Source organism: Bos javanicus, chromosome 4, assembly GCF_032452875.1.
Source record: "Bos javanicus breed banteng chromosome 4, ARS-OSU_banteng_1.0, whole genome shotgun sequence".
Taxonomy (NCBI): domain Eukaryota; kingdom Metazoa; phylum Chordata; class Mammalia; order Artiodactyla; family Bovidae; genus Bos; species Bos javanicus.
In genome coordinates, this window is record NC_083871.1 from 72,606,795 (window position 1) to 72,632,212 (window position 25,418).

The window sequence follows — 25,418 nt, forward strand, 5'->3', positions numbered from 1 at the left end:
GCCACTGTTTCTCCATCTATTTACCACGAAGTGACGGAACCAGCAAATTTGGAAAACTCAGCAGTGGCCACAGGACTGGAAAAGGTCAGTTTTCATTCCAATCCCAAACAAAGGCAATGCCAAAGAATGCTCAAACTACTGCACAATTGCACTCATCTCACACGCTAGTAAAGTAATGCTCAAAATTCTCCAAGCCAGGTTTCAGCAATATCTGAACCGTGAACTTCCTGATGTTCAAGCTGGTTTTAGAAAAGGCAGAGGAACCAGAGATCAAATGCCAACATCCGCTGGATCATCAAAAAAGCAATAGAGTTCCAGAAAAACATCTATTTCTGCTTCATTGACTATGCCAAAGCCTTTGACTGTGTGGATCACAATAAACTGTGGGAAATTCTGAAAGAGATGGGAATACCAGACCACCTGATCTGCCTCTTGAGAAATTTGTATGCAGGTCAGGAAGCAGCAGTTAGAACTGGACATGGAACAACAGACTGGTTCCAAATAGGAAAAGGAGTACATCAAGGCTGTAATACTGTCACCCTGCTTATTTAACTTCTCTGCAGAGTACATCATAAGAAACGCTGGGCTGGAAGAAGCACAAGCTGGAATCAAGATTGCCAGGAGAAGTATCAATAACCTCAGATATGCAGATGACACCACCCTTATGGCAGAAAGTGAAGAGGAACTCAAAAGCCTCTTGATGAAAGTGAAAGTGGAGAGTGAAAAAGTTGGCTTAAAGCTCAACATTCAGAAAACGAAGATCATGGCATCTGGTCCCATTACTTCATGGGAAATAGATGGGGAAAACAGTGGAAACAGTGTCAGACTTTATGTTTTTGGGCTCCAAAATCACTGCAGATGGTGACTGCAGCCATGAAATTAAAAGATGCTTACTCCTTGGAAGGAAAGTTATGACCAGCCTAGATAGCATGTTCAAAAGCAGAGACATTACTTTGCCAACAAAGGTCCATCTAGTCAAGCCTATGGTTTTTCCTGTGGTCATGTATGGATGTGAGAGTTGGACTGTGAAGAAGGCTGAGCACCGAAGAATTGATGCTTTTGAACTGTGGTGTTGGAGAAGACTCTTGAGAGTCCCTTGGACTGCAAGGAGATCCAACCAGTCCATTCTGAGGAGATCAGCCCTGGGATTTCTTTGGAAGGAATGATGCTAAAGCTGAAACTCCAGTACTTTGGCCACCTCATGCGAAGAGTTGACTCATTGGAAAAGACTGTGATGCTGGGAGGGATTGGGGGCAGGAGGAGAAGGGGACGACAGAGGATGAGATGGCTGCATGGCATCACTGACTAGATGGACGGAGTTGGTGATGGACAGGGAGGCCTGAGGTGTTGCGATTCATGGGGTCGAAGAGAGTCGGACAGGACTGAGCAACTGAACTGAACTGAACTGATGGGACCAGATGCCATGATCTTAGTTTTCTGAATGATGAGCTTTAAGCCAACCTTTTCACTCTTCTCTTTCACTTTCATCAAGAGGCTATTTAGTTCTTCTTCGCTTTCTGCCCTAAGGGTGGTGTCCTCTGCATATCTGAGGTTATTGATATTTCTCCCAGCAATCTTGATTCCAGCTTGTGCTTCTTCCAGCCCAGCGTTTCTTATGATGTACTCTGCATATAAGTTAAATAAGCAGGGTGACGATCTACAGCCTTGACGTATTTCTTTTCCTATTTGGAACCAGTCTGTTGTTCCATGTCCAGTTCTAACTGTTGCTTCCTGACCTGCATAGTTTCTTAAGAAGCACATCAGGTGGTCTGGTATTCCCATCTCTGTCAGAATTTTCCAGTTTATTGTGATCCACACAGTAAAAGGCTTTGGCATAGTCAATAAAGCAGAAATAGATGTTCCTCTGGAACTCTCTTGCTTTTTAAATGACCCAGCAGACGTTGGCAATTTGATCTCTGGTTCCTCTGCCTTTTCTAAAACCAGCTTGAACATCTGGAAATTCACAGTTCACATATTGCTGAAGCCTGTCTTGGAGAATTTTGAGCATTACTTTACTAGCATGTGAGATGAGTGCAACTGTGTGGTAGTTTGGGCATTCTTTGGAATTGCCTTTCTTTGGGAATGGAATGAAAACTGACCTTTTCCAGTCCTGTGGTCACTGCTGAGTTTTCCAAATTTGCTGGCATATTGAGTGCAGCACTTTCACAGCATCATCTTTCAGGATTTGAAAGAGCTCAACTGGAATTCCATCACCTCTACTGGCTTTGTTCATAATGATGCTTCCTAAGGCCCACTGGACTTCACATTCCAGGATGTCTGGCTCTAGGTGAGTGATCACACCATCGTGATTATCTGGGTCATGAAGATCTTTTTTGTATAGTTCTTCTGTGTATTCTTGCCACCTCTTCTTAATTATCTTCTGCTTCTGTTAGGTCCATACCCTTTCTGTCTTTATTAAGCCCATCTTTGCATGAAATGTTCCCTTGGTATCTCTCATTTTCTTGAAGAGATCTCTAGTCTTTCCCATTCTATTTTTTTCCTCTATTTCTTTGCACTGATCGCTGAGGAAGGCTTTCTTATCTCTCCTTGCTCTTCTTTGGAACTCTGCATTCAAATGGGTATATCTTTCCTTTGCTTTTCACTTCTCTTCTTTTCACTGCTATTTGTAAGGCCTCCTCAGACAGCCATTTTGCTTTTTTGCTTTTCTTTTTCTTGGGGATGGTCTTGATCCCTGTCTCCTGTAGAATATCGCAAACCTCCGTCCATAGTTCATCAGTCACTTTGTCTATCAGATCTAGTCCCTTAAATCTATTACTCATTTCCACTGTATAATCATAAGGGATTTGATTTAGGTCATATCTGAATGGTCTAGTGGTTTTCCCCACTTTCTTCAATTTAAGTCTGAATTTGGCAATAAGGAGTTCATGATCTGAGCCACAATCTGCTCCCAGTCTTATTTTAGCTGACTGTATAGAGCTTCTCCATCTTTGGCTGCAAAGAATATAGTCATAGTCTCTATTCCAGCCAAATACCAAGGGAAAAACTGTGTCAGGAAAGCTGAGTGGGGAGTTGGACCTCCACCCTAACCATCAACAAAGAGGCAGAACAAAGTTGTATATGATGGCACTAGCTTCAATCTACCCAAACTGGTACTGCCAATGGGACCCAGCAGAGAGGTATCTTCTACTCTGCCCTCAGCAGCAACAAAGCAGAAAAAGTAGTGTAGGCACTCTTAGCCAGCACTCTATTTTCCCTCTCTATTCCCCAAGGGTCAGCAGGACCACGCCAGTGGAAATGAAACTTATACCCTCACAAGGCAGCAACAAGGCAGTAATAGTTTAACACTTTGCTCCCCCTCTCCCCAGTATCAACAGGAGTCAATAGAGAGATGATTTCCTCTCCTACCCACCAGGGAAAAGAAGAGGTAAAGCAGAGTGCAAATCAGCATTTCACTTTTGCTGAGGTGGTGTCAGCTGAGCTCAGAGGTGAGCTGCAGATCTAATTTCATCTGAAACTGTACACTACACCTATACAAGGTAACTGTCTGCAAAGAAAAAAAAAAGACTAAATAGGATGCACAGTCTCAGAACATAATACCAGAAATGTTCAGGCTACAGTTAAAAATCACGTCAAACTAAAAACCAACAAGATCTTAAATGAGAAAAAGATAATCAACAGACATCAAGATGACACAGATATAGGGATTATCTGACAAAGATTTTAAAATAACCATCATAACAATGCTCAGAGACCAATTAGAAACCTGCATGAAAGAAAAAAAAAGAAAGCCTCAGCAAAGAAGACAGAAGCAATAGAGAAAATCAAACAGAAATTTTAGAACTGAAAAACAACAAGAGAACAACAGAAAGAAAAAACTCACTGGACTGGCTCAATATAGAATAAATATGACAATGGAAAGCACCAATGAGATTGAAGACAGAAATACCACGAAATACCCAATTTGAACAAGAGAAAGAAAATGAACAGAGACTCAGGACCTGTGGGACAATAACAAAAGATTCAAAATGTGTATCATCAATCTCAGAAAAAAAGGAGAGTGTAAGACTAACAAACTACAGGAGTAATACCTGAACCAAATTTTACATATTTGCTGAAAAACAAACAAAGTGCACCTGAACAAACCCCAAACAAAGTTAAACCCAAAGAAATCCATGCTAAGACACATCATAATCAAACTTCAGAAAAATACTGACAGAAAAAAGTCTTAAAACCAGATGGAGAGAAAAATTACCTACAGAGGAATAATGATTCAAATAACAATGGATTTTTCACGAGACCAAGAAGGTCCAAAAAAAAGCTGAATAGCACTTTTTAAGCAATGAAAAAAAAGAACTATAAACTCGGAATTCTGTACCAGCAAAAAATATTCTTCAGAAATGAAGGTGCAGTTAAGATGCTCTCCGATGAAGGAAAACTAAAGACTTTTTGATCAGGGGACTTACCTTAAAAGAATGGCAAAAACAAGTTCTTATAACAGAAAGGAAATGATAAAAGAAGAAACACTGTAACATCAGGAACAAGAAAGAACAAAGAAAAGAGTAAAAACATGGGTAGACATTATAAATGATCCCTCAATTCACACTTTGAGAAGTGAATTCCACGTTGTCTGCATTTAGATCCAATAAGAAATCAATGATAAGTCTGAGATTCTTGGCTGGATCTCAGAGCAAGTTCAGAAACATGAAATTCCTGCACAGAGGGCATTAAGAGATGTCAGTAGTTCCATCCAGCTAGGAACCCTTAATCCTCCTACACCCAACTCCATAATAATGAGATCTATTCCACTCAGTCTACTTAATTATGATGTTAGAATCACTTTCAGATTTTAAGGGGCTGCCATCCATTTTCCTTCTCTGAGATTTTCTCTTAATTGGAGTATTTTTTGAGAGGCACTCATCATTGATCACATTACCTGAGTCTAAAAGGAAAAACAAGACATGGAATATTACTTTTCCCTTGTCTCTCATTTTGGGATTAAATATCAAAATGAAGCATAATGTGCCAAAGGTATACCTGAACTCTAAATGTAAGTGTTACATCCATTCAAGACTTTCTAGAAGGAGGACATCTCATCAAAGAACTCAAGGTTGGAGATGTCTTAATAGGGCACTGTAAAATGTAAGGGTCTTCACAGTAGTCACTGCAATGGCACTTAGCAGCTTATCTCTGAAGCCTGAGCCCCTTTTGCAACTGTTCATCAATTGGCTTCAGTGAAGGCTGTACCTCCAAGGCTGAATATGTGATGTGAATGCACCAGGTGGTCCTGCATGGAGCCTCAAGACACAGAAATTCTGCAACAAGGCATCACTTAAGAAGTGGTATCCTTCTCTGACTCTCACATGCCTAATGTCTACACTTTGGATAATGATGTGCTCCCTTCACACAATTGTTTAGGAGAACGCAATGAGATAAAGTTCAAAAAGTACTTAATAAGTACTTTAGTTACTTATTATGTGCTCCCAACAAAGGAGGATGTTATCACCATGTTATAAATAGACATAATGACGTCCTTAAAGTCGCTCAGTCGTGTCCGACTCTTTGCCACCCCGTGGACTATCCAGGCCAGAATACTGGAGTGGGTAGCCTTTCCCTTCTCCAGGGGATCTTCCCAACTCAGGGATAGAACCCAGGTCTCCCGCATTGCAGGTGGATTCTTGGATTTGCATACCAGTTGAGCCACAAGGGAAGCCCAGTAATGTCCTTAAATGAATAAATATAATGTTTAGTCATACTTTGAAGAAAAATCAAATACATGTATCTTTTATAAAGTTATTCTCAAGAAATAAAACCTTAAAGGGAAAAGATTTTTATAAAAGCATATAAAGCAGATTACAAAACATCTAAAAGTGAAGATTGTGTAACGAGGCTAAGCAGAAGAATAGGAGTCAAAGGGACTACAGGGTGGTCTAGATGTTCTATGATGAAGCCCAAAGCTGAAGAAGAAAGGAAGAGAAGCTAGGAGTTTGCTGATTTATTTGGCAGAAAGGGAAGATAGCTAACAAACACACAGTAGATGTAAGAGTAGTTATAGTAAAATGAGAAGATAGAAAGTCTTGTCCAGATAAAAACGTACTGGATTGGATTCTACTACTTTTGTAAAAGAAAAATTATAGGAAATCACAAAATCCTGGTTTTGTAAAGTAACTGAAATTTCATGAAGACATGGGTCTCAAATTGTTAAGAACGTCCAAAAAATGATAGGGAAGCCTAGCGTGCTGCAGTCATGGGGTCACAAAGAATCAGACATGACTGAGAGCCTGAACAACAACAAAGTTGTTCCATGGGTGATCAATATGGCCACTAACATCATCTAGGAATATCTTTGGAGTTGGAATAAAAAAGAAAATCTTCAAATAAGGTTGCAAAGAAAGGTGTAAGTGACCATGGTGGAGAGTTCATCTACTGATCTTGTTTCACTCAGGAGACAAGAAACATTTTATTTAAAAGAAAAAGAAAAGAAAAACCTAATACTTCAGCACATCAGTTCAGTTCAGTCGCTCAGTCGTGTCCAACTCTTTGTGCTAAAATTTAAATGTCCAATTTGCTACCCACAAAGGAATGCTTTTGTTCAGTTACTATTGCAGTGATAGCACTACAACCAGGAACACTTCCAGGCACAGGATACAGTAGCAAACAAGACAGACAAGCTGCCTAAAAGGAGATTACATTCTATGGATAGAGGCAGACGATAAAAAAGACAAAAGACATCAACAGTATGTTAAGAGAAGACTAAAGCTGGGGAAAAAGAGTTGCATTTTAAAGAAGGCCAAATTGAAAAAGTGATACTTGAATAAAAGAAAAAACATTCACTCTTCATTTTAAAATTATTCTGCTTCCTCACAGTAGCACCTACAAAAATTTTTTTTTCAGTATAACATCAGAACTGCTCTAATTTTTAAAACTGCCTTCTAGAAATGCCTTTAAGAATTTCATTATAACCTGGAAATATACAAAAGAACCCTTAATACAAGCAATTTTAAGAATGTACCAGTTAAAAGAAGACTTACTGCTAGAGGTGGGAGGGTTGCCAACACTCAAATACTAAAATTTTCTGTAGTTAAAGGCAGTTTGCAGAATGTCTCTGTCATTTAATATGGGTCTCACAACAAAAACGATCCTAAAGCAAAATATCTTTTAAGATACATCCCAAAATATTTAGTCAGTATTCCAGTGTTTTAATACTAAATAAGCTGTTAACTTTTACTTTTGCTAATTCCAAAACTTTTAAAAGTCATAATGTAACAGTAATCTATTCATTATTCTGGAAATGAGATCCTTTGCTAATGATTCCAGTTTAACTTTGAAACACAGCCCTTGGGTCCTGACTTTTTTGCCCTTTTATATATTTTACACTGTGGTTTCTATTGTAACTTAACCTAGTTCTTTGAGGAAGAAGATCAAAGTATCTGTAAACTTTGGCAGTAACTAACTTTCCTATCAATAAAATAGCTGTTTTTAAAAAGAACTTGAACAATTAGAAAACAGTTTTTTAGTTTTTTTATGGTATCACAATACCTCCAAAAAATTAAATACTGAAGTATAGAATCTAACAACACATGTATAGGATCTCTAAGTTCAAAAATAACAAAATACTGATAGAATAAATTTAAAAAGGCCTAAATAAATGAATTTGTGAATTAAAGGACTTAATAAAGATGTCTATTATTCAAAATGCTAATTCTCCCTAAATTGATCTACAGATTTAATGCAGTTCCAAGCAAAGTCACAGAGGTTTTCTGCATGTATAGATCAGATCAGATCAGATCAGATCAGTCGCTCAGTCATGTCCGACTCTTTGCAACCCCACGAATCCCAGCACGCCAGGCCTCCCTGTCCATCATCAACTCCCAGAGTTCACCCAGACTCACATCCATCAAGTCAGTGATGCCATCCAGCCATCTCATCCTCTGTCATCCCCTTATCCTCCTGCCCCCAATCCCTCCCAGCATCAGAGTCTTTTCCAATGAGTCAACTCTTCGATGAGGTGGCCAAAGTACTGGAGTTTCAGCTTTAGCATCATTCCTTCCAAAGAAATCCCAGGGCTGATCTCCTTCAGAATGGACTGGTTGGATCTCCTTGCAGTCCAAGGGACTCTCAAGAGTCTTCTCCAACACCACAGTTCAAAAGCATCAATTCTTCGGCGCTCTGCCTTCTGCACAGTCCAACTCTCACATCCATACATGATCACAGGAAAAACCATAGCCTTGACTACACGGACCTTGGTTGGCAAAGTAATGTCTCTGCTTTTGAACATGCTATCTAGGTTGGTCATAACTTTCCTTCCAAGGAATAAGCGTCTTTTAATTTCATGGCTGCAGTCACCATCTGCAGTGATTTTGGAGCCCAGAAAAATAAAGTCTGACACTTTTTCCACTGTTTCCCCATCTATTCCCCATGAAGTGGTGGGACCGGATGCCATGATCTTCGTTTTCTGAATGCTGAGCTTTAAGCCAACTTTTTCACTCTCCACTTTCACTTTCATCAAGAGGCTTTTGAGTTCCTCTTCACTTTGTGCCATAAGGGTGGTGTCATCTGCATATCTGAGGTTATTGGTATTTCTCCAGGCAATCTTGATTCCAGTTTGTGTTTCTTCCAGCCCAGCGTTTCTCATGATGTACTCTTTCAGCGTTTCTCATGATGCATGTATAGACAAGCTGTTACTAAGATGCGTATAGAAAGGCAAAGATACCTGAATTGCTAAAACATTAAAACTTTAACAATGATGCAGAGCATCTGAAACTCTCATACAGTGTTGGTTCTGATAACACAAAATGGTATATCCATTCTGAAAAAGTCTGGCAGCACCTTATAAAGTTATATATACAGTTACAATCTACCCAACAGTCTCCTCTTGAGAGTTTATTCTAGAGAAGTAAAAACAGGATTACACAAAAACCTATACATAAATGTTCATCGAAGTTTTATCTGGAATAGCCCAAAACTGGAAACAATCCAAATGTCCTGCAAAAGGTGAACAGATCAACAAAGCTGGTACAGTCACATAACAGAGTAGTACTCAGCCACAAATATGGAATCAATTCTCAATACACTACAAGGCTTGAATGAATCTCAAAGTCATTATGCTGAGTGAAGAAGTTAGTCTCAAAAGGTTACATGCTGTAAGGTAACATTTATATGACGTTTTTAACAAGACAAAACTGCAGTGATAGAGAAAAGATCAGCAGCTGCCAAGGGTTAAGGGTTAGGGAGAGAGACTAGGGGCAGCATGTAGGATTTCTTTTTTTTTTTTTTTTTCCCTATGAGTTATGGAACTGTTGTGTATCCTAATTGTAGTGATGAGTATACTAATCTCCAGTATGTTAAAATTCACAAGACTGAACACCAAAATCCAATCAACTGTACTACATGATAGTTTAAAAATAAAATTTTTAAAAGACCTCAGTCAACATTACAGAAGAGCAGGAATTCAGCACAATAGTGTCATAGTCATAAAGCGTTTTTAGTTCAGTTCAGTTCAATTGCTCAGTTGTGTCCGACTCTTTGCAAGCCCATGAACTGCAGCATGCCAGGTCTCCCTGTCCATCACCAACTCCAGGAGTTCATTCAAACTCATGTCCATCGAGTCGGTGATCCCATCCAGCCATCCCAACCTCTGTCATCCCCTTCTCCTTCTGCCCCCAGTCCCTCCCAGCATCAGAATCTTTTCCAATGAGTCAACTCTTCACATGAGGTGGCCAAAGCGCTTTACTACCAGCTAATGAAGAAAGGAAATTGATGGAATAAAGAGTGCTATTACCATACTTAAGTGATATTTTATGATAACTCTCAGGAACGTAAGAACATTTGAGACATTTACTTTTATCCTTATGATGTAAAGAATAAAGAGATTACTGAACCAATGACAAAAATCATGCCAGTACAATAATCATTTCTATAGCTATCATGGTTCTACGGAACCAGACAACTTTAAATACATATGACAACATAAGGCTAAAACTTACATAGGATTAACTGGGGCATGGGATTCCCACTGATTACTACTTGGGTAGATATAAACACTCTTTTAATAACAGCTTTATTGAGGTGTAAGTCATGTACAATAAACCACGTGCATTTAAAATATATATGATATATACTTCTACAAAATCATCACCATTATCGATGAACATGGTGATCATGCAAAAAACATTTCCTTGTGCCCTTTTGTAATCTATCCCTCCCTTCCCCTCTACCTTCAAACCCCAGACCACTGCAAATCTTCTTTCTATCACTGTTGGTAAGTTTGCACTTTTTAGAATTCTATACAAAGAGAACCGTAAGTATGCATTCTTTCTTTCCTTCAGCTTTTTTAACTTAGAAGAATTATTTTGAGATTCCTCCATATTACTGGGTATAAAGGCATACTTTGGAGACTGTGAGAATTCAGTTCTAGATCACTGCAATGAAGTGAAAATTGCAATAAAAAAGTGAGATAATTTTTCTGGCTTCCCATAACATATTAAGTATGCAATAGCATTATGTCTAAAAAACAATGTACATACTTTAAGAATACTTAATTGCTAAAAAATGCCAACCATAATCTAATAATGCAGAGTTGCTACAAATCTTCAATATATAAAAAACATAATTATCTGCAAAGTGCAATTAAGTGAAGAGCAACAGTACGAGGCATGCTTGTAATACTTCATTCCTTTTTATTACTTTGTAGTATTCCAACAGGGCTTCCCTAGTGGCTCAGGGGTAAACAATCTGCTTGCCAATGCAGGAGACGTGGGTTCAATCCCTGGGTCAGGAAGATCCCAGGGAGAAGGAAATGGAAACCCACTCCAGTATTCTTGCCTAGGAAATCCCATGGACAGAGGAGCCTGGCAGGCTACAGTACATGGGGTCACAAAGAGTCGGACACAACTTGGCAACTAAATAAAAATGATAACAAGTATTCCAATGAATACACAGTAGACTATTTATCCATTTACCTGTTTATGGACATCTGGGTTTTCCCACTTTTGGTTATTACAAATGTCTCTACATGTTCAGAGACATTTTAATATATTGAAGAAAACAACTTCAGATCATCATCACTTTCTTAAACTGAAATATAACACATCAATATATGTATATCTACACACACTATATATCCCTGTATTACGAATTATTATAAAGGCAAAAATGGCCTTTTTCCCTCACTGTTTTCCTGTGAAAAGTGAAAGTGTTAGTTGCTCAGTGGTAGCAATCTTGAGCTTCCCTCATGGATCAGACAGTAAAAAATCTGCTGGCAATGCGGGAGACCTGGGTTCTATTCCTGGGCTGGGAAGATTGCTTGGAGGAGGTCATGGCAATACACTCCAGTATTCTTGCCTGGAGAATCCCCATGGACAGAAGAGTCTGGTGGGCTACAGTCCATGGGATGGCAAAGAGTTGGACTTGAGTGAGCAACTAAGCACTTAACAACAACAAAATGACTGATTTGTTTCAATAAAAATGTAACATACCCACAATAAAAGGCAGCCATAAGCATATAAGTCAGAACTCGGAGAAGCAGGTTTTCCCATTTTCAGTTCAGGTGATAGCAAACTTAAGTCACCAACCATCATGTTCACTGAGGTTCGCTGACTCTACAGAAACAGTAGGTCAAATATTTTAGAGACAACACAGTTGAGGCAGCTTCCTGTGAAGTAATCTGCATGTAATCAACACAAAAAATATTCATTTGAAATATTCTATTCTCTCTCCACTTTGAAATATTTTTACCTAATTTCCACTATTATAAACTGCTCTTAAAATCAGTCTCATGAAATTTAACAGTGAGACTACGGTTACACTGCACATTGTAGACTCCAGATTAAATGTTAAGAATCACTGATTCAATAAAATTTAGTACTTTCTTAAAAAATACACTTCACAAGGGCAAGAGGTAGTGCTATTTTCTAACTCTGAAAATTATAAGTAATTTTAAACAACACAAGTATAAAGTACCTTCCTTCCTTCCTGACCATTTTCTAAGTATACCATTTCTAATGTGTCAAAAGGATGATCAATGACAAGAACATGAACCCTGGATTCAGATAAACCTTGACTGCAATACTCACTCTGTCATTTACTTGCTATATGACCTTTGGCTTTAATCTCTGAGTCTAAATTAATTAATCTGTACAAAGGAAATTAACTTGTAACTACCTCAGAGTTATTATAAAGGTAAAGATAATCAGCACACTAATTACTTAGCATATATCGCTAAGTGTTAATTATCTTCTCCTACCATCCTTATTGGAGGAGGAAATGGCAACCCACTCCAGGATTCTTGCCTAGAGAATCCCAGGGACAGAGGAGCCTAGAGGGCTGCCATCTATGGGGTCACAGAGTTGGACACGACTTAGCAGCAGCAGCAACCATCCTTATCCTTGCTTCTCGGAGTAGGATAGTTTGGGAGTAGTACTTAAAAAGATCAGTAGCTATAGTAACACCCGGGAACTTGTAAGAAACACAAAATTTGAAATGCGGAATAAAAATCTGCATTTTATGCACACTTGAAACATATACTGTCATATACTAATTTCACCTCAATTTCTAAAAACTGCATTTTTAACAAGATTCCCAGGAGAATCACATGTAGTGTAAAGTCTGAAAACCAATGTTTTTGACTATGGACTACTTTTCAAATTACTCTTCTGGCTAGTACTTCAACTGAGATTAGGGTAAAAAATGAAGCAAGAAGTGAGTTCAACCCATATTTCAGAATAAATCATTTTAAGGGTTTCCCCAGTGGTTAATGGTAAAGAATCTGCCACAATGCAGGAGACACACAAGACATGGGTTCAATCCCTGGATTGAGAAGATCTCCTGGAGGAGGAAATGGCAACCCACCCCAGTATTCTTGCTAGAAAAATCTCATGGACAGAAGAGCCTGGCTTGGGGGGGTGGTCACAAAGAGTCGGAAACGACTGAAGCAACTGAGCATGCACCTAACAGCTGACAAATCAGTATAAATCAGGAAGAATACCTTGGAGTCATATTTATAGCTGGGAGAATGGCATGCCTTGGTAAACTAACCAGGATTCCTAAGAATAGAGAACTTTTAAAAACATACAATTCAGTTATTTTTAAGATGTTATCCTAATCTTCAAATAAATATTAAAATAAACCTTTCAGCAAATTTTATTTGTATAAATCCTCTATAATCAAGCATTTCATTAGTTTTACATTTTTATTTTCCCATCTTTTTGAGGTACCACATGAAAACCACTGAACTGTATATAAACAGGTGGCATTATTCTATGACTTGCAGATGACCAATATATAAAGCATTCTAACTTTTACTAGTCAAAAGGGAACTCCACACACAATAAATATTGGCAAGGATGCTGAGAAACTGGAATCCTCATATTATCACTGATGAGTATGTAGAACAGTACAGACACTTCAGAAAATAGCTTTGTTTCTTAAAAAGTGAAACACAGACATCTACCATATAACCCAATAATTCCTTCCCTAGGAAAACATACCTCCACACAAAAACTTGTATACTGATGTTCACAGAAGCATTATTCAGAATAATCACAAAGTAGAAACCCCAGTACCCACAAACTGATGAATGTAAAAACACAGTACAGCACATCCATACAATGAAATACTAATTGGGCATTTTAAAACCATAATCAAAAAAGACACATGTACCTTAATGTTCACTGCAGCACTATTTACAATAGCTAGGCCATGGAAGCAACCTAGATGTTCATCAACAGATCAATGGATAAAGAAGCTGTGGTACATATACACAATGGAATATTATTCAGCCATATAAAGGAATGCATTTCAGTCAGTCCTAATGATGTGGATGAACCTAGAGCCTATTATCCAGAGTAAAGTAAGTCAGAAAGAGAAAGACAAATATCATATATTAATGTATATATATATGGAATCTAGAAAGATGGTACTGATAAACCTATCTGCAAGGCAGAAGTAGAGACATAGACATAAAGAATGGATTTATGGACACAGGTGGGGAAGGAGAGGGGTAGGAAGAATTGAGAGTAGCAATGAAACATTTGGATTATCATGTGTAAAATTATTAAATTGGTGCAAAAGCAATTTTGGTTTTGCATTGTTGAACTTTACCATTTGATACTGGAATACATTCTGAAATAACTGTGGTTATGTTATAAAAAATTTTTTAGAAAAGGAATGAAGTTCAGGCACATGCTACAAGATGGATAAATCTTGAAAACATTATGCAGAATGAAATATGCTCATCATAAAAAGCCACATATTGTTTGACTCCATATGCAGAAAATGTCCACAATAAGTTAAGTCCATAAGGACAGAAAGTGGATTAGTGGTTTCCAAGAGACTTAATAGAGGAATAGAGGAGGAGTGATTGCAAAGCAGTACAGGGTTTCCTTCTGAGGGTGATAAAAGTGTTTCAGAATTAGACAGTGGTGACTGATGCACAATATTGTGACTATATTAAAATTAGTACTGAAATGTACACATCATATGTGAATTATATTTTAATAAAGAGAAATGCTCCCTTGTGATTGTATTTTGAAACTATTTATTCTACCAAAAAGAAAAAAAAAATCACAATATTCTCTTTATCTGATATATGTTACTGCTACAAACTGCCTCTTCTGAGGTAACATGACACCAAATTAACAGTCAATGTCATCAAACTAGAACTTAAACTAAATGGAAAAGTCCAAGATTCCCAAGTTTCTAAAAATGCCCACTAATCAAAAAATAGCAAAGCATGTATATCTAAATCTAATCTATTGATTGGGAGAGCAGCAGCAGATGGGGAGACAGGAGATGGCCATCTACTTTTCCTTGTGTATTCTAGCAGTTAAATGTTTCTTGATGATGACAAAATAATTGTTGTTTGCTGCTGTTATTTGTTCTCTAAGATATGTCCCACTATTTTGTGACTCCATGGACTGTAGCCCATCAGGCTCTTCTATCCATGGGATTTCCAAGACAAGAAAGCAGGAGTGGGTTGCCATGTCCTTCTCCCAAGGATTGAACCCATGTCTCCTGCACTGGCAGACAGATTCTTTACCACTGAGCCACCAGGGAAGCTCCAACTGACAAAATAATTAACGTGAATGTTGTCAACGCCATCGACTGTAATTTCAGGTTGCTCCTAAAACTTAGGTTGCTCCTAAAACTTGTGGTTAAAAAAAATTTAATGCACAACTTTATAAACTCTTGTCCTAGCATCTAGCTGATAACAGAGTAATAGCTTACACCACATGACATACCTTAACCAAAGGCAAAAATCTTATAATAAATTACCATATCTTGCAAAAGTGCCTAATAATACTAAATGAAGTCTAGAACTTATTTATAAAACCACTATATTTTACCACAGATTTGGTGAAGTCAAAATCTCCAACAATTCCATGTTGACGGTTTAAAGCAAAAACATTGTTCTGATGAAGTGATCCATGAACTATGTCAGCCTTGTGCAATGTATGAAGGCCCTGGGCTACACCTTTCATGACCTTTAAAGCTTCCTATAGATAATACAAAAAAAGTCAGGAAGTAGACAAATCATTTTAATAACTGAACCTTTTCTCTAGTTAAAAGACTTTTCAGAAGTGACTAAGCTTCTTCTAAACGAACCTTTAAAAACAATACAGCATAGATAAAGAATTAAAGGCCAGAAGTCCTGATAATATCATGTAAACATATGTATCACATATGTGTGTGTATATATATGTTTAATATGACTTAGAGACTATAGTCTCTAAGAAGACTTGGATTACAAACAATGACCATAGACCATCGAGAAAAGAAAAGAGGCCGAAAGAGTTACTGTGCAGAAAGAATCAGGTCATTGTTTACTGTTATTACTAATTCAAATTTACAACAGAAATTAAAGCTACTGCTTAAGACCAAGTGCTATACTATACAATTTACATACAACACTGCCTAATAGTTATAAGGATTATGCTTTGGTGCCAAAAAGTTCCAACCCCAAGTCCCAACTCAGCCTCTGGATGAAGGACCCTGTACTAGTCACTTTAATCTCTGTGAGCCTCACTTTTCTAATCTGTATATAATGCGATAACTCATATCCCAGGGGTGATGTGACAATTAAATAATCAAAACTGTACATTGAAAGTGTGCAGCAAACCCTCAACAAACTTAAGGTGATACTTTCTCACTAGACACATCCATGAAAATAATGTGTTTTTTTGTTTTTTTTTTTTACTTACTTCTGAAGTTAAAGGCATGGTGGACTGAACAGCATTCAGATTTGCCCTAGGATAATATGGGACCATCAGATAAGCCATAGGATCAGACTAAGAAGCAAAACAGAAAATGAGAATCTAAGTGAAAAATTCTTTAAAATATCTTCAGTATACAATGACTGTACAAAATAATTTTTCCACAAAGAATTACTTCTCTGCTGAACAAAATCTTTTAAATTTAACTAGGTCTCATTTGTTTATTTTTGCTTTTTTCTTTTGCTTGGAAGACTGATACAAGAAAACATTGCTAACAATTTACTTCAAAGAGTGTTTCATATATGTTCTTTTCTAGGAGCTCTATGGTTTCCTGTCTTACATTTACGTATTAAACTATTTTGAGTTTATTTCTGTATATGGTGTGAGGGAATGCTATAATTTCATTGTTTCATATGTCGCTATCCAGCTTTCCCAGCACCACTTGTTGAAAAGACTGTCTAAATAAACGTAAAAGCTTTGCACAGCAGAAGAATCCATCAACAAAATTAAAACAACCTATGGAATGGGAGAAAATATTAAAAAATGATGTGACTAACAAAAGTAGTTCATATCCAAAATATACAAACAGTTCATACAACTTGATATTAAAAACAATACAAAAATAAGCAGAAGAACAGATATGTTTTCAAAGAAGACATATAGATGGCTAATAGGCACAGGAAAAGATGTTCAATATCACTAATTATTAGAGAAGTGCAAATCAAAACCACAATGAGCTAGCTATCACCTCACAGCTATCAGAAGGGCTATCATCAAAAAATCTACAAATAACAAATTTTGGAGAAGATATGGAGAAAAGGGAGCCCTTACATTGTTGGTGGTAATGTAAATTGGTACAGCCACTAAGGAAAACAGACGGGAATTCCTTAAAAAAATAAAAATAGAACCACCATACAATCCAGCAATTCTACTTCTGGGTATATATCCAGAAAACAGTAACAACAACAACAACAATCCTAAAGATATACACACTTCAGTGTACAAAACAGCACTATTTACAGTGGTCAAGACATGTATGTAACCCAAATGTCCATTTATAAATGAGTGAATTAAGAAAATGTGGTATATACAACGGGATATATATTGCCATTTGCAGCAATGTGGATGGACCTAGAGCATATTATGCTTAGTGAAATAACTCAGAGAAAGACAAATAACTATATGATATCACTTATATATGGAATCTAAAAAATAATACAAATGAATATATATACAAAACAGAACCAGACTCAGACATAAAAAACAAACTGTGGTTACCAAACAGGAGATGGAAAGTGCAAGGGACATATTAGGGGTATGGGGTTAATAGATACAAACTATTATATATAAAATAGATAAGCAACAAAGATTTACTATGTAATACAGGGAATTATACCCATTATCTTACAATGGAATATAATCTGCAAAAATACTGTGCTATGAAATTAATATACCTGAAATTAACACAAAATTGTAAATCAACTATACATTTAATTTAAAAAATTAAAAGGAATTACTTCTATAAAGCTTGTAACTAAAACATATTTTAAATAGAATGTTTTCTGAAAGAGATTAGCATAAAAACTTTACCTTACACAAAAATAAGAATATCAGTGGTAGCAACCCAGATTCTCCTTTAGCTTCTCTCCAAGCTGTGTGATAGGCAGCTGCTCTCTGAATTACCCTGGCTTCTGTGTCGACATCCACAGAATAGCCCTTTTACCAAAAAAGAGTAAGTGGCAGTCCTAAGATTAAAATCTCACTCTAAGTATATATCATTTCAACTTTTTATATGTTAAAATATATCTAAATTTATTCTTTAATTGCATGAGTAGTTTTCGTATCTGCTTTTAATGATATAATTTAAAAAGAAAAGAACAATTCTACCAGTAGCTTAAAATATAGTCTACAATATATACCCACTAAGACCAAATTAATTATCCAACTATTATGATTAACAGTTTTGCAGGTCAATGAAGAGAAGAAATCAAAGAATAAAAGACTGTTGGCAAAACAGTTGAGATTTCAAATAGAAACCTAAGAAAAATAAGAACTTTGAATCTTAGCTAGATCATATTAAGTTCTCCTGAAAAAAGAAAAGCAAGTATATCCTATTAAAAACATATATTATTTAGGGAAATGAGGGAAACTTTAAATACAAGGTAGTTACAGCAGCCAAACTGGAAACATAATCATGATACCAGTTAATTCATATAATTTAGAAAATAAACAGTGGGTCTTTACTTTGCTGTAAAAGTACCACCACCACGTGGTACTTCTCTGAATCTTCCACAAGTCCAAAGAACTTAAACTTACCTTTAAAAGAATTATCTGCCCATTAACCTCAGAACATATCAAAGGACGCTTGCTGCTAAGCTCCTTCATAGGCTCAGCATCAAGAAGATCTCTTTCCAAGCTCATTGTAAGAAGACCACCAGAGTTCTAAGAACAAGTTTTTGTTACAGTTCAAGAAACCAAACAAGCACTTTCAAATAACAAACTATCTGATAGTTACATACTATCAGATGGACTGGATATCATGAACTCTACTGGAGATACCAATAAAATACAAATATTTAAAGTTTTATATTTTTCTATGTCCTGGCACTTGAATTCCCACCCGGAATGTAATCACCATACACTTAATCATGCTACCCCTCTATACGAGATTCTGAAAATGACTGGGATGAACCCTGCTTCCAAGGAACCCTGATGTTACCTGGGAAACTTAATGTGTTTCCTAAAAAATATTAAAATGATGAAAAATAAAAAGGCGGCTGTAGAATGGGAATGAGAAGTCTAAAAATTAAGACTACGACAGTTCTAGGAACTAACAGAGTTCTAACACCCCTGCCTCTGTTTGAAATGGAATCTTCAAAATTGAAAATTTCTTTCAAATAATTTAATTCTACTATGTATTCCTGATACTTTTGTGCACTAAAACATGACTATCGACATTTTAAATCAAGCTGAGTTTTACTGTGGTATAGTCTTACTAATCATAAGAGGGATTGTGAAATTATCTTCTGTTTTTTTAAGTGTTGTCACCATATTTAAGTAATCCACAATATATAATCAACCTACAGGGGATTTCCTAAAGCACATATCACAGGAAAACACCTTAAAATAATAAAGGGTATCCATAAGCCAATCATATGATTATGATTAACAGTTTTGCAGGTCAATGAAGAGAATCGTAAGCCATGATTAATCTTCCAAAATAAAACAGATTAGCGTATTTTTGAAATTAATTTTCAAGCCCCATATAGTATCACATTATTTACTCACGCATCCTACATAAAATAGTCTCTAAGCAAAATTAAATAATTGCAAGGAAAATCTCACATTATTTAAAAGTTTAGTCTGAAAAAGATTATTCAGTAATTGCTTTAACAGTTTACAGGACTTTAATCTTATATATTTATCAGTTCAGATATCTATGTGAACATTCCTTTAGGTACTATATTTAAACTATTATCATGAATTTAATGACAATGTTAAAGAATAAACATCTCCTCTAGACCCTCATGGGCAGCAGACAAAATAATAAAACACAGAGTTAACAGACTCGGCTCTGAGAGCCAGAGTTTACCAATCCTGCTCCACAATGTCCTAATACATTGATCTCCTAGTTTTGAATCCTGACTGCCTAGAAAATCATACTCACATTAACATATCTACCTTAACTTCTACCTCAACTTCTCTAGAATAATTTCTCCAGCCTGCTTTAAAAGATACATTCTGTTTATAAATTCTTCATGAGTATCAGAGTCCTACTTTTATTCTAACTCTTGGAACAGGAGATAAAATTGCTTCATCAATTCAAAAGATAAACACCTTTAATTCAAATAAGTGCCATGCAAAATGTTTTCTCTTTAGTCATGAGAAAAAGAGAAAATACAGAAAACATGCAAATTGATATAAAAATTAAAATACAGTATGCAAGTATGAAAGACAGCCTTGAGAAAGTTCTAATACTAAAAACCATTCAGCAGAAACATTTTTATAGCAAGATTATTACAGATTCAACAATGATACATAATTGTAACATCATCACTTTTCAGCACTCTGCATAGTAGTAATTCTCAAAGGAAACAAAGCTTACCATGTACTTAAGTAATCCTATTTCAGGATGAAGTAGAGGAAGCTCAGGGAACCATTTTTGTACTAAGCTACTCAGCTTCGCCTAAATTTAAAAAAATATATATTTTTTATTATAGATCAATGTATATTCAATCATACATCCTGATACCTCCCTTATTAAATAACAAGACTTCTAATCTAATAATATATATATAATCTAATAATATATATATATAAATATATATAAAATCACTGATTTTGCCTTCTACTACAATAATTGAAAACCAAGCAGCAACTTGGATCTAAATTAACCACCTTACTAATAGAAGAAAAAGTTTATTACAAATTTTAATGGCTTGGCTTACATATACAGGCACAAAATCTTGCCTAAGGTCAAAGTCCACACTCACTTTCAAGCTAAAATGAAGTGTGATGAAAAATCAACTGGAATCATAAACTGTCACTAGTTCTCAAAATGTAAGAACACAGTAACATTTTAAAATACTGGCTATTTCATGTAGGAAAAAAAAAATCATAAAAGCCTGGAAAGAAAAAAATAAACATGTAGCTCTACAAAAGCTACTTTAAAGTAAACGTGTCAACTGAACATCCTTAGAAAAGTCACTTATCACATGTTTTATTCCGTAAAATTTCCAGACATTTATCAAGTTCATGGGATAGTTATTTTATCCAATATTCACAAGGTGAATAATGAAGTACACACAGGTAAGTTTGCTAAATATCACATAATAAAGTGCCTATTATTTTCATAGTACTTTTATTCTTCAGAGCACTGTTTCTTACCTTTCTTCCCATAATATCCCTAAAATATAAAATTCAATATTCTTTCCATTTTAAAGACAAGATATGCTGACTGATTCTTCCAAAGTAACAAAAATCAGTGGTAAAACTTACCCTCAACCTAGTAGTTTTGTAATATTCAACTAAATTATGGTGCCTTGTTAATGTTTTCACTGCAGTTTTAAGCTAAAATAATAATCATAAAGATTATAATAAAGGAAAAATCTTTGGGCTTTATGTTAAACAGAAAACAAGTAGTGTGCAAAATTATGAGATAATCTTGATTCTTGTAAAAATAAGACTTAAAGGAAGATAAGTCAAAAGTTTAATGTAATTATACTACTGTTACCACCGACTGAGAAAGTTAAAGATGGTATTTCTTTATACTTTTCTGCAATTTTCACATCTGGAACAATGGTTATGAAATATTTTGTCATCAGAAATTAATATCTAAGTTCACATAAATATTATTGTATCAACAGTTAGTCACTTAGTTGTGTCTGACTCTTTGCGACACCATGGACTACAGACTGCCAGGATCCTCTGTCCAAGGAATTCTCCAGGAAAGACTGCCAGAGTGGATAGTCAAGCCTTTCTCCAGTGGATCTTCCCAACACAGGGATAAAACCCGCGTCTCCTGCATTGCAGGCTAAAATTACCATCTGACACACGAGGGAAACCCCCATACCAACATAACTATGCCAATATAATCTCTAGCCTTGTGATTACAGTCCACTTCATAAAAACAGATATTTGAATCCAATTTTAAAACTAATTCAACATTTCAAAGAATCAAATACTTACATATTCCTCCTGCTCATGATAAATTCCCTCAAAGACACTATTCCGTAACTGAGTTATTTCTTGTTTTATTTTTTCAATCTCAGATCCATCATGGTCATCAGACTTTAACCAGAAAGAAAAAAGTAACGTTACAGGCTTATTAAAGTAGACTGAAAACAAGTTCTTCCTAGTAAGAATTAAGGCAACTTCTATGGCAAATCACTGTCTGATTTTTACATATCCTTCCATATCTAGCACTAAAGTCCCTCATAACATAATTGTTGAATTAATATTAGTTTAATATTAGTTTATTCTAACCCTGAATTTTCTAAAACCTACAAAAAGGGATTATAAAAATGTAGCCATAAAGTCTATTACATAGATTTTTCTTATCTCTTAATTTGCTGTAAGTTTTCTCTAAGATGACCAACTGCCACCATAAAATAAATATTAAGAATAGGAACCAGAATACAATTAAATTCCATGGAATATTTCTCCATGTAAAACTTGATTTTAAAAAATCAGTAAACACGTGGCATGCCTAGGAAAAACAATGTAGGACTCTGTAAACATTAATGATAACAAATAAGTCTCCTTAAAAAGTACATGTCTTTAAGGTTAGATGTATTTCTATAACAGTTAAAAAATTAAACTAAAAAAGACCTCATGTCCTACAGCCCAGAATAGGATAAAACTAGAAAAATTTTAAACTATTAAATTAGTTCTACTCCATGCTTAACTGCTCCAATGAGGAAGAAAGCTAATTCAAGCTGGATTAAGATATAATGTAAACCCCTTTGATAAGTAAATGGAATCCTCAAGGGAACAAAGAATGGCAGTTTATTCACAAAGTTTCAAGCCTAAAGGCTAAAAGTGTCCTAATTCTTTTTGTTCTATTACATTTGAAAACAACTTAAAATATCTGCAAGAAATACTATGTCCAGGCTTTAAAAAGAGAGTTAACAAAAGACATCCTGATCTTTATGACAAAATTCTACCTTTGGGGGAGCACCCTGTCACCTCTCAGCATGTAACAGGCTTATTTTTAATAGACATTGTAACAGTCCAAGTAAAAGTTTTTTAAATTATTCAAAAACATTTATGTTACCAACAACCAAGGCAACCATGTAAAATGTTTTTAGAAAACATTTCATGACATAGGAAAATGTTTTACATTATTAACCTGGTAACTTACAGAGGGAAAAAGATAAAATACATAAAACAAAAAGTGAATAATTTTAAAGAGTGTATTTAAGAAGCAGACCCCAAGTAAAATTAGGTACACACAGAATTCATTAAGAACCAACTGTTTTCTTACTTCTTCCAAATTATTCTTTTCAACCAATTTCCATCTCAGTCGAGCCTTTAAGCTTTTCAGTGTCTTTTTAATGGAGAGCAAGTGATCCACGCTGGGGCTCTTATTTAAACATTCAATAATCTGTTTCTTAAACTGAGAGAAAGAGTTGTTATATTTTCAACACACAAATAGCAATATTTATTGAACAGTCACCTTTGGACCACTCTCTCTATTAAGATTCAACTAATATTTACTGAGCTCAGACTGAAGTTAAAAATTTTACAATTTTCAACAAAACAATTCTACCCACTGTCTTCTTGATTTTCTGCGTATCTACTTAGAATAATATCATTCTAGCAATCGAAGTAGCAAAGGTAAAAAATATTTCAAGCTGGACACACAGTGAGACGCACTTCGCTACAGAAAATGCAAAAGGGAATTTCCAGTGAGGATGTAAACTGAATTTATCTTTTCCAAAAGTAGTTTGACAATATATATCAAGTTTCAAGAATATTCATTCCTTTTGACTAAGTAATTAACAATTTTTAGGAATCTACTTGAGGAACTAAATAAGATTATGTACAAAAACTACATACAGTTTCATGGTAAAAAAAAAATGCAAGTAAACCTAATATCTAACACAGATGAAAGGTTAAATAACATCATATATCTATGCAAGAGATGATGTTTTATTCACTCACAATCACAGTATAAAAAAATTATTAATCATATGGGAAACTGTTCATGAAAAACCATTAAATGACAAAAACCTTTTCAAAACAGTTTACAAAATGATGCAATACACATAATATTCATATGTACATATAATTTACCATTCAAAAAGGAAATACTCTGAAAACTAGCACTTAATATCTCTTAAGCTAATGGGAATACAATCAATGTTTTTATTTCTCCTCCTTATCTTTCTGTATATAGCAAGTTTTCTACTGTAAACTTGTATAGGCATAAAGAAAAAGATAAAAGTTATGTTTTGGAGAGCATAATAAAAACCAAAGATTAAAAAAAAAATCTCAATGTATTTTATCAGTAAAATTGCCATTCCCACTATAGGGTGAGTTTAATTATATACCAGCTAACAATGGCTATAATTTTTTTCCAGAAATAGTAAATAATTTATCTACACACTGGGTGTTAACTACTTAAGAAAAGTTTAAGTATTAAAAATTTCAAAGCATCTGCATATAAGACCAATTATATAAAGCATACTCCAACCTCAACACTGTCCTTGTACTTGGATTGTACTGTGGCAATAAGGCTTTCCTCTGAACGGATCTTTTGTAGTACTTGACTACATGTTTTTAAAATGATCTCCTTGTCTGCATCACCTTGTTCCTAAATGAAATTACACATACAGAATTATATATAAAGGAGTACAAAATAATTAAAACTTTTGATAACAATGGAAAAAATTCAAAATGATACCTTTAACAAATTTATATATTTCAAAATACTTCTTAAACATAGATCTTTTTCGAGGGAGAAGAGAAACTGATGTCAAAGATGTTCATATGGGAAATTTTATTCCCATAACACTATTATTCCTAAAGCTGTCTAAACTAGAGCATTAAAGGAAATCAGGAATACTACTATGCTAAATATAAAAACTAAACAATATACAGAACTTCAACACTATTTTTATTAAGAACCATGTCTAAAATCAAGCCTCACAGAACCATCTAAATAAGGACAACTTTACAGTTGACAGTGGGGAAATACAGTATTTTTTTGCATGTATTTTTAAAATGTCACTCTGTATAGAATTACAAAGGGAAAAGAGAAACAAGCAAAATAAAGAACATAACCAACCAAAATAAAGAACATAACCAAAATAAAGAACATAACCAATTTAGTAAGCAACCTAAAAAGCTGGTCCCAGCGAGCAGTATTAACATTACAAAATACACTAATTTTTGGCTTTATACAGCAATAGAGAATATATACAGTACGGAAAGACAGCTACTAATTAATCTTGTGTATTCACTTCCAAAAGGTCTCTCAGATTTTATTTCAAGCTTTTATAAACTCTGAAGAGTCTTATCTTATGGTTACTGGGTATGACAGACTTAAGAATTAAGTGCTATTGAAATCCGATAGAATCAGATTAATCTAAGAGTTGTTTTCCTAGAATTAAACATGAGATTTTTTTTTCCTTGATGTGAAATATCCTACTAAAATGAAAATATCACCCTGTGGAAGAATAAGACTTCTCATTGTGTTTGGATTAGAACTTGGCAGTATTAGTATATCAGACAAGCTTTTACAAG

General features: G+C 35.2%; 1 protein-coding gene across 6 annotated transcripts in view; it reads right to left on the reverse strand.

Annotated features, from left to right (window-relative positions):
* The window catches only part of STK31 (serine/threonine kinase 31), an 85,279-nt gene that overhangs the window by 10,625 nt on the left and 49,236 nt on the right, over positions 1-25,418 (reverse strand). For all 6 annotated transcript variants that reach the window (XM_061414348.1, XM_061414350.1, XM_061414352.1 and 3 more), the window contains 9 exons: positions 24,367-24,486; positions 23,155-23,286; positions 21,858-21,959; positions 20,275-20,355; positions 18,486-18,611; positions 17,760-17,885; positions 16,158-16,244; positions 15,303-15,452; positions 11,436-11,558 (listed from right to left, as the gene is read on the reverse strand). In XM_061414348.1, coding sequence (XP_061270332.1) covers positions 11,436-11,558; positions 15,303-15,452; positions 16,158-16,244; positions 17,760-17,885; positions 18,486-18,611; positions 20,275-20,355; positions 21,858-21,959; positions 23,155-23,286; positions 24,367-24,486 — 1,047 coding nt within the window. The remainder of the gene's footprint in view (positions 1-11,435; positions 11,559-15,302; positions 15,453-16,157; positions 16,245-17,759; positions 17,886-18,485; positions 18,612-20,274; positions 20,356-21,857; positions 21,960-23,154; positions 23,287-24,366; positions 24,487-25,418) is intronic.